Here is an 11,302-nt window from a genome sequence, read left to right on the forward strand (position 1 = left end):
AATACTGTAGATTAGGTTGATATGTTGAAATTAAGATAGTTAGTCTAATAATGGCATTATTAAGTGAAGAGTACATGATGACTTGTTCAGGACTCGAAGAAGCTTGGGACTTGGACTTGGACTCGACTTGGCTTTGGTGTTACTTGGACTTGGACTCGACTTGCCCTTCTCTGTCCTTACTTGGGACTCGACTTGGACTTGACTGCTAAGACTTGGGACTTACTTGGGACTTGCAAAACAGTGACTTGGTCCCACCTCTGTTAATTACAGTACCTTCGACAAGCTCCTATAAACAATTCCACATCATTACACAAACCCTTTCTCCTACACAGGAGCAAATTCTCTTCAAAAATATGAAAGTAAATCCCTTCAAAAATAAATATAAACATACAGTATATTATTTGATACCCTGAAACCGTGCATGAGAAAATCCTCCATTTCGTACAAACTTCATACAGCCCAGTCACCTCCTCAGTTAAAAGAATAAATAAATAGTCTGGACCTTCAACCTTGTAACCTTCATATCATTAGCCTCATAGCATAACTGCCCAAGTCATATTTTAACATTTTCGGAAAACAAGAAAAAACACAATTTTTAGCAGGCACATTGGTATTTTTTAACAGTGGATAGTGTAGCCAGCTCTTTTAATTCATCTCTCCTTTCCTCCTTCCACTCTCTGGGGGATCGTAGCGTTGTCCCAATGAAAGCAGTAGTCTCATTTTTCTGTGTTAGCCTACGAGAGCCTGGCTGCTTTCAATTCTGGAAAAGGAATTCACCACCCTCTGTAAAACATGAGGTGTTTTTCCTTGTCTAATTGCTGGATAACGTCATACTCCACTTGTCCAGGATGACCTCCAGTTTTCAGCTTTTTGTCCTTGAGTTCCTCCCAGTAATGGCTCCAGTTTCCATCGCTGTCTGCTCCGAAACCAAACACATGGACCTGTGAAAAGGAAAATGAACATATAACAGCCAATAAAACTGCATAATGTATAAAGGCTTGCTATACAAGTGTTCGCTTTCCCAATCAATACGCGCACAACAGCCAAAATTAAGTAAAGTATAAAGTATCTCAGGAAATACAGGAAAGGAAAGTAGCTTTATTGTCATTATACAATCCACTGATGCGATTCTAACGCACGCGCGCACACCCTCCCAGTCTCTCTCTCTCTCTCTCTCTCTCCCTATATATATATATATATCCATTATATATATCCATACACCGAGACATGCTTTTTCAGGTTGGAAGACGAGTTCTTGTAGGCCGTGATATAATTTGTTCGCGGTAAGCACAACGAACATTTAAACTGAAACGAATCACTTTTTGTGGCAAAAATCTCAAACATGGGTTTGAGATAAGGCCACGGGTGCTCGGTGGGAGTATCTCCAGGTGTTTCTCCAGTTTCTTCCTCCATTGTATGGATTGCACGGCATCACGTATACGACAAACCATATGCGAATCAGCAGAAACTGTTTATTTTCTTAATAAAAAAATAATCAGCTGACGTAAGCTCAAAAGTAGCGAGTAATGAGAGCATCAACAGAAATGTAGTGGCGTAAAAAGTACAATATTTGTCCTTCAAATGTAGTGGAGTGAAAGTAAAAGTATCCCCCAAAAATAATACTCAAGTAAAGTACAGATACTCAAAAACTGTACTTAAGTACAGTACTCAAGTAAATTTACTTCGTTACTGTCCACCACTGGTTTTATGTGACAAACATATTGAGCTGCTCACCTTGGAGTACTTATTCAGAAACCAAGAACTTTTTCAACTTCGTAAAGACAGCTCCATTTCAAAGACTGAACTTACCTCATGGCAAATGTTCAGTGCAAGAGCCACAGTTAAAAAGCCAGTGGATGGATACCGGCCCTTCTTTCCCAGCCACGTGTCGTGAGCGTATCTTATGAAAGCCGGGTTCATCACCGTCACCTGTTGACAGTCAGAATCGGCCTTTAAACTCACACAGGTCGCTACCTTTGCAGGCGGTGAAGCGCTTAATGGTACTCACCAAATCCTTGTTGGCTACTATCTTTGATTTGACTGCCGCGTAGGACCTGTTGGGGACAGCATGAAATGACAAATTCAAATACTAGCCCTTGACACACCATCCAAAAGCTCATCACGCAGATGTGACCTGTGGGGCTATTCAAGGAGATTCTAATTTGCATGATGTATTTTATGTGAAACTCTACAGCAACATACATAACCATCCGCGTTTTTTCCAAGGACAGTTCATTCATTATTTCACCCATGTCCTCCCCGCTTTAACTCCCCCTGACTTCTGACAGGGAAGCTTGTTCAACTGAAGATTACAAGCAGTTTATTGTTTTCTACTGTACCTGGGGGAACGTGAATTAAAGGTCATGGTTTCACACCAGAAATAGACGACAGGTGGACTCACTGCCTAATGTGCTGGTTTGCTTTGGATATAAATGGTGCATTGCAAGGAGAGTAGTGTCAAGAGACAGCAGGCAACTGCGGTAATGTGCTATGTTTTGAATGACAGTAGAAGTCCTCCCTAAGGGGCCCCCCACCTGACACAGTTCTGCCATCTCAATTGCATTACGTCCGCCTGACTTTTTAAAGTATATGAGCACGACAACGGTGCCAAATTCAAACTGATTAGAGGTGGGAGAGAATGACAAATGGAAGCACATAATGGTGAGTATTAATAACGCTAAATAGCTTAGTGCTAGTCTAGTCTTGACAGTAGGGGATTGTTCACGTTGGGGGTAGCGGGAATGGAGGTTTAGGACCCAAACGCAGGACTTTGAAGGCAGAGGCCGGAGTAGACAAAAAAAGTATTTTTAAAAAAGACCAAAAAAAACAAAAGCGCTGCTGATGAGGCAGGATATCCAAAAATCAAAACACTAACCAAAAAACTATGAAAAAATTAGAACAAGACATGGAAAAACTATGGCACAAAACACATGAACTTGGCAAACAAACAGTATGACATGATATATACACACACGAGGAACAGAGGGGTGACGAGACACAGGCGAAGCAAATCAAGAAACAAGACAAGGTGAAACCAATGACCTAATCAAAAGGGAAAACACATGACAGGAAATCAAGAACTTAACAAAATACAATAAACAGAAACCCAAGAAACTAAACCGTGACCACCGTCAGGATTGGAATAACTAGTGTGTCTAGCTCTGGTCCTAGCTAGTCCAACAGGAATTGCTCCTATGTTGTAATCCAACACAGCCAATCTGATTGAAGTGAAATTTTGTAGTTTTGCATCATGACTCAGCATCTGTAAGCACGGGCTAAGCCCTCTAACTTGGCTTCCCTTGTCACGCAGAATGACACAGAATGACACAGAAGGACACGCAGGACGATCTATTTCCTTGAGGAAATTCTTTTAGGTGTCTGGTTACTTGCCACTCTACTGCCTCCGTTACTGAGTTTTAATAATGCATTGAATTATGTTTAGCACATATATTATCTCTATTCATTCGTATTATTGTCCCTGTTGTGATGCCCTGTTTACCGCATTACATTAAACACACCTTATTGCAAACTGGGACAGCTCACTTATACATATAATTTAATACAGTCTAAAATGAAAACCTGAAAAGAAGGGGACTCACGTTCCATGAAATCCAGTCGTCATGGCCAGTATGAGCCACTCTATATCCTGTATCTTGAATGGAGCCAACACAAGGTGAGTGTTGTTGTCTAAATCCACAGCACTCTCTGGATATACGACACGATGAGTTGTTCTGGTCCCAACATCTTCTTCGTAGCCTTCAATGCGACCTTTGTTAATTCTGAACAGCACAGGGGGAATCATTTCACTGCTGGATATCTTTTTAAAAAGAGGCCCAAGTTTAAATATGATTTTCTTCTTGGTGAATATTTACCTGATTACATAATCATGGAAATCTATCAGAGGTCCATTATGTGATCCCTTCAAGTTAGCAGAATTTCCCACCACAGCACAGGTCTTGCAGCCGCCACTGCTGGGCTTTATAAGCCCTGGGGTGGTTGGGAATATCTGGAACAGGCTGTTCACTGTTTGGTTATATTTGTCGTAGTCTCCTCTTTCATACTGTAAGAGCTGGTGGAGACAGATGCAGACTGTTTATCTGGACTGGCATCCAGGCGCATTTCCATCCACCGACTTCAACAACGCAGAGGAACTCTGTCCTTACCTTCCACCATTTGAAATCATCCTCCGAGAGGTTGTGGTTCGCAGACAAAAGCATCTCAACGGGGGGTTTTATAGGGTGCGAGCACAGACGATTGTTTGGGGATAAACAGGTGTCACAGAGGTTTCGATCGTCAACAGTGAACTGAAAATTGAATTCAGGGAGTCCTCTTAAAAACACAAGAATGCCTGTGAAGCACAGGACTAAAATGATCATCTTCCACTTTGGCATAATTCTGGATGTGCGACGCTTGTGGTCAGGGAAGGACACATATAATCCATGTATATGAAGTCATCTTTACAGTCTGCAAGTCTGTAGTCAGAAGAAGATGAAAATGAGAAAAGAGGAAGATGATGAAGTAATATTAATATTAATATATAACAGTAATAATAAGAAGAAGAAGATGGTGAAGAAAACGAAGAAGAGAAAAAAGAATAGGAAGAGAAAGAAGATGAAATAATGTGATGATGTTAAGAAAAAAGAAGAAGGCTACAGTTTTATTGGCATTAAGTGTCAATCATAAACCAATGTATTAAGCTGATAGGTAATAAAATATAAATAACATATTTCAAAAAGCAATACAATTAATTTTATCCCTTACCTGATGAGTAAATGCGTTTCTGGTCCAACCAGCACTAAGTATGGCAGTATGGACTATTGGTTAAACTGGCATCTGATGGCTCCATATAAACCATCCAAGGATTTGTTTTTCGAGAATGTGATTGGTGGCCTGCACCTGTGCTGCAGGTGTGGAGGGGTGGGGTTTGATGGCAGCAACACAACTGAAGAACAATGTTCTGCCCAGGTGTTCTTGTTTTTCTCCATTACATGGTCATATCTTGAATAAATGTGTCCTTAAAAGAAAACTTTGAACGGATTTTAATTTTAATTTTTTTTTATTTTGTCCACTAGTAAAAGGAATTGGTCTCCAACTAAATACCATTTATTCATTTATAAAATCCAGCCAAAGTAAGAAAAAAAATGTGTGTACAAATGCTGAAAGAGAGGAGAAAAATATTCTGACTTCGTCCCGTGGCTGCTCGTCTCATTTGTCCTCCTCAGTGAGAAAAAGACAATCAGTGTGTAAATCCGCTACCTAAAGGGGCAGGCTGAGTTTGACCTGCACCGGGCGACGTGATAAGGACTTGTGGTGCTATAATAAGCAGTCATAGAGCAAAGGATGAAGTTGACTAAGACGCTGAACAACACTGGCTCCAGTTTGAAATAATTAAGAACAAAACAAATTAGGGAAGGATATGCGTAATACGGAATTTAAAGCGGTGCGCTTTAACGGCAACTTAAAGACTTTTGATTATAATGGATGTAATCAAACAAACCAGCACGTCAGATAGTAACGGACGGATGGAAGTGTTCGGTCCTGTGCTTCATCGCTCCCCTGGTAACGGACAAGACGCAGCAGGTGCGCAACGTCTCCAAGCGTAAAAACGTGATATTTACGAGCTGATGAGTTAAAAAAAAAAAATAATAAAATAAGATATGGGAATATACTACCGGTATTATACTAATCGTGCAGGCATATTATAATTTGGAATATTGAAAACATATTCCATTGCGTGTGCGTGGTTAAGGGAGCTGGAAGTGTTCCTGTGCGCCAAAGGCAATGGAACAAAAAATACATAAATATATTCATTTTATTATATATATCCAATTAGATCCCATATATATATAGAGGTATATATATCTATATATATAGATATATATATATAACTTTTATATAAAGAGAGAGAAATTGAAAGGATAAAATCGAAAAAAGAGACAATGAGGGGGGAAACACACACATCAATTTCCTCAGTCTTTATCAATTATTTTCTCCGTAGAATTCTGTAGTTTTGATGAAACAAATAAATAAAAATGTCCAACCATACGCATGGTCGTCACTGGACAAATCAGTGGACAAAACACACATAGGGAATGACCACTGTGACAAATGATAAGGCATCACCAAGAGATGGCGCTGCCCTCACAGAAACACCACAGACCCCCCAGATTCACAGCAGCTTCCAATCTCAGAATTAAATTTGCCACCAGCTTGTGTTTGCTTCTGGAGTTGATCCGGCGCAATAAAGTAACGTCCATGCACCACGCAGATGTTTACAAGTCTTATTTCTCAGGCGGTCTTGCATCAGAAAACACAGTGAAATAAAGGACATCGAAAGGTTTAAAGCATACTCTACATCTACAATCATTTTCAAAGCCTCTTCAGCTTGTGAGCCCCTTGAGGAATCAGGACTTGTCATGTTGCAGAATGTCAGCAAAATCACTGAGGCTTATCCTATTGCCAAAGTAAAGAGTGAAGATAGAGGAACAAGCTTTGTGCAGTAAAGCAAATAACCGTCAGTTACCATGCACCCCTTGACCCTCACGTGTAGAGTAAGGTTCATTTGTTGTTATAGTCTTTCCTCTGTAGCCAGGTTGGTTCTGAGCCCTAATGCCAAGCAAACCTGTGGAAATGACATATTTCACAGACAGCATTTTTACCAGTGTTACACTGCTCACTCGAGCATAATGCACTTTTCATTCATTCATTCATCTTCTATACAACGTTTTGTCCTGTTAAGGGTCAGGGGGGTCTGTTGGAGCCTATCCCAGCTGTCATCGGGCGAGAAGCAGGGGTACACCCTGGACAGGTCGCCAGTCTATCGCAGGGCTAACACAGAGAGACAGACAACCATTCACACTCACACCTACGGCCAATTTAGAATCACCAATTAACCTAATGAGCATGTCTTTGGACGGTGGGAGGAAGCAGGAGTACTTGGAGAGAACCCACGCAGACACAGGGAGAACATGCAAACTCCACACAGAAAGGCCAGCCGGCCCATGGATTCGAACCGGTGACCTTCTTGCTCTGAGGCATCAGTGCTAACCACCTCGCCACTGTGCCGCCCATGCGCTTTTCACTGGACGCAATTTTTGAAATTTGATCTACAGGAACTGGATTGAAACAGTAGTTTAGACAAACATGTTATTATGCTATTATTATAATCCTTGATGCGTTTCTCATTAAACCAAGTGATTCTAGGCTGCACCACCATCAGTCTGTGTTGAACCAGTAGGCTACTTGCACATTGGAGACACAAAGCAACATTTTGATGAAGCTTAATGTTTTTCCATTGCCAGATAGGCTCTCGGTATTGCACAGAATTTTAACGGTAATTAGAGTGTCTTCAAATATCATTGAAAAGTGTTACTCTGTCCGCTTAAAAGTTGGCACTGTTACCCCACACTCAGAGACAAATGGCTGTTAGCCGTCTCAAAGCGTGGCTCGCCATCTACGGCACTGCTCAGCACTGTTCGTATTGTAATACAAAGGGGCGTGTTATCGGTGATCTAAAAAGTGGAACAAGCAAGCTCACCTGTGCAACCATATTTTTAACCCTCATACCTGATTTTAAAATAGTTACATTGTTACCACTAAGGGACAAAAGTGTCCTCTTTTAAAATGCCATAAAAATGGCATATGTTAATATTTTAATCTTTTAATCTACTTCAGTCCTAATCATAAATGCCAAATGTTTGATTATTTTCAATATTTTAACCCTTTATATGCCAGTGTTTGTGATGGCATCAAAAATTTATTGTAAAAAAAACACACAAAAAAATATTTTCAATAATCTGAATGCAAAGTGGATTTTTCTTGGGGGGATTATTACAGCCTTGGACATGTCAATGAACAGTAGCAAGATTGATTTTGATGAATTTTTTGTTTTTTTGTAGTGTCAGATTTACAAAAATAGTTACGTTGTTACCACTAAGGGACAAAAGTGTCCTTTTTTAAAAAGCCATAAAAATGGCATATGTTAAAAAAAATCATGCTTTTTTTTACACAAATCTTTTAATCAACTTCAGTCCTAATCATAAATACCAAATCTTTGATTATTTTCAATATTTTAACCCTTTATATGCCAGTGTTTGTGATGGCATCACAATTTTCTTGCAAAAAAACACAAAAAATGAAATATTTTCAATAATCTAAATGCAAAGTGGATTTTTCTTGGGGGGATTATTAGAGAATTGGATATGTCAATGAATGGTAGCAAGATTGATTTTGATGGATTATTATTAGTAGTATCAGTATTGTTTTTTGTGCTGTGTACAAACAACTCCCATTAAAATCCAATGGACCTGCAGTTTTGTACTTTGCACCTGCACCTATGTGTCTTTGAAGTAAAAGGATAAATGTTATAGATCAAACGGCTCAATTAGACACATACTGCATCGCTGTGTGGTATGGCAACACTACGGCCATGGACCCCAAACACCTGCAGAGAGGATCACCAGGACTCTACTGCCCTCTCTGCAGAATATCTACAAGCATAGAGTCCGCAGGAGAGCTGCCTCCATAACTAAGGACCCCACCCGCCCCCAACACAGACTGTTCACACTCCTACCTTCAGGAAGGAGATACAGGAGTGTGAAATATAGGACCTCGAGACTGTTCTTCTTCCCCACTGCCATCAGACTCCTCAATAGCTGACAGAAGTCTACAATCACAGACTAAAATCATGGACTACTTGCCATGTTCACCTTTCAGCTTCTGTTTACATTTTTTCAGTACATTGTTTTCATTCCCATTTGCACATCAATATTTGCACTTCCTCTTCGTCTTCTCCCGCTTATCCGGGTCCGGGTCGCGGGGGCAACAGCTTCAGCAGGGAAGCCCAGACAGCCCTCTCCCCAGCCACTTACAGCAGCTCCTCCGGAGGAACCCCCAGGCGTTCCCAGGCCAGACGAGAGATATAATCCCTCCATCGTGTCCTGGGTCGGCCCTGAGGTCTCCTTCCGGTGGGACATGCCCGAAACACCTCTCCTGGGAGGCGTCCAGGATGCATCCTTACCAGATGCCCTAGCCACCTCAACTGACTCCTCTCGACGTGGAGGAGCAGCGGCTCTACTCTGAGCTCCTCCCGTATGTCCGAGCTCCTTACCCTATCTCTAAGACTGAGCCCGGCCACCCTGTGAAGGAAACTCATTTCGACCGCTTGTATTCGCGATCTTGTTCTTTCGGTCATTACCCAAAGTTCATGACCATAGGTGAGGGTTGGAACGTAGATCGATCGGTAAATTGAGAGCTTCGCCTTTCGGCTTAGCTCTCTCTTCACCACGGCCGACCGGTTAAGCATCCGCATCACTGCAGATGCTGCTCCGATCCGCCTGTCGATCTCCTGCTCCCTCCTACCTTCACTCGATACGATATTTGCACTAGTTATCTTATATTTTTGTATTAAATGTATCTTTTTATATTCTATTTGTAAGATTTTTTTATATTGGTAGGCATTTGGGTGGACAGCAAAAGAAGAATTTCATTGTACAGGGAAACATGTTTCTACACTGAGCACATGAAAATAAACTCTTTGAGTCTTGAACATACACACACACACACACACACAGACACACCCACACACACAATCAATGCAAGGATCCCTTTCTCCTCATGACCAATAACATCACTTTTATATCATAAGAAACTTGGGAGCTGCAAATCACAGCAACTGTGGAAAATACATTTGCAAAGTTCACACATAGCTTTGCTGCAGTTCCTGTGTATGAGGGTGAACTGAACTCACACACGTACACACACGCACAAACACAAACAACATTCCTAATGCCATTGATGTACTTTTCTGTTCCACATTTTAAATATTTATGTATTTACGTTTTACTTCTAGAGCGATCAAAGTTGTTGGACGCTGCACTCCTAATTGAATGCATTGTATGTAATGCATTGTTATGCCATCACAAACACTGGCATATAAAGGGTTAAAATATTGAAAATAATCAAACAATTGGTATTTATGATTCGGACTGAAGTTGATTAAAAGATTTGTGTAAAAAAAAGCAGAAAAAAATATGAACATATGCCATTTTTATGGCATTTTAAAAGAGGACACTTTTGTCCCTTAGTGGTAACAACGTAACTATTTAGGTTACACAGTGTAAAAATAGAGTATTATGGGATTTGTTTTTGAAATATCAAAGTTTGTTCAAAAATACACACCTTTACCAAATATCATAGCAGCAAGCATAACTAACACTGAGTAATCAAAAAAATAAAACCTGAAAAGGACACTTTTGTCCGTATCAGGTATTCAATTAAGAAAAGGAAAAACACATGAAGCTCTTCTGAATTCTTTCGGGTGACTATGTTTTCTGTGTGAAAAATCAAGAGTGTATTGCATTTTTACAAAGCATGGCTCACTATTTTGTAGTCACTATCACCAGACTATTTTTCTATTTTGTGTGGTAATTTGGAGCACAGTTCCATTGATTTCAACAGTCGAAGTAAAAGATCCGTCAGTCACGACAACTATTGAATACCCAGCTAAAAAACAAAAAAAAAAAAAGTACACTGAAATATACTTAAGTCTACTTCCATGTCCACTGCTGGTAAATGTACTAACGTTTAAAAGAACTATTTTTGCTGTACTAGAAATGCACTTATATGCTAATGTTATGTCATAAGTGATACTTAATATATAAATAAGTTGTAATAAGTAGGGATGGCTCGATCCGATACTTAGGATCGGTATCGGCCCGATATTGGTCAAAATTTCAGGATCGAATATCGGAAAAAATAACTATAGCCCGTCCGATCCGATACCCAAATGCTCAACTTAACTTTGCGCGACATGCCGTAAACAGAGAGCAGCTGCTGCAAGCGTGTGTAAACAGAACCTCGTGACAGTGAATTAGCCTAGCACTCTTATCATGTCAGCTGTGTGGAGTTACTTTGCACGCAAGGAAGAGAAAGGTAAAACAGCCGAATGCAACTTGTGCAACGCGAGTGTCTCAAGGGGTGGCAGCAGCACTGGATGCAAGTGTTTGTGACAGTTATTTAAAGTTAGCAGTCACTTAGCAGGGTTGCCCATTACGTGATCGGGATCGACCGGTGCGGGTAGATCGCGTGCCATTGGAAAAAAATAAAATGTTTTAGATGTTAGTCTGGCTTAACAACTAACTTTTGCACCGCCAAAACAAACAACAAGACAAACGTTCATCTTTATTTATTTTACTTTATATTTGCAACAGTTCAGCGGCACACATCCACAGCCACGCACAACTTCAACCACAACAACTCAAGACTACCGTCTTTCTTAAAGAGACAGAGCTATTTTTCTAAA

The 11,302-nt window shown here is 40.4% G+C and overlaps 1 protein-coding gene across 1 annotated transcript; it reads right to left on the reverse strand.

Annotated features, from left to right (window-relative positions):
* Positions 1 to 452: 452 nt before the first annotated feature.
* On the reverse strand, positions 453 to 4,391 carry LOC311501464 (CMP-N-acetylneuraminate-beta-galactosamide-alpha-2,3-sialyltransferase 1-like; the record flags this gene model as incomplete). Its single annotated transcript, XM_084563308.1, has 6 exons — positions 453 to 941; positions 1,810 to 1,929; positions 2,009 to 2,054; positions 3,600 to 3,779; positions 3,873 to 4,069; positions 4,164 to 4,391. The coding sequence occupies 6 exons, from the start codon at positions 4,389 to 4,391 to the stop codon at positions 774 to 776; spliced, it is 939 nt and encodes a 312-aa protein (XP_084419434.1). The 3' UTR covers positions 453 to 773.
* Positions 4,392 to 11,302: the final 6,911 nt, after the last annotated feature.

This window comes from Chelon labrosus (genome assembly GCF_963514085.1).
Source record: "Chelon labrosus genome assembly, chromosome: 16".
Classification (NCBI taxonomy): Eukaryota; Metazoa; Chordata; class Actinopteri; order Mugiliformes; family Mugilidae; genus Chelon; species Chelon labrosus.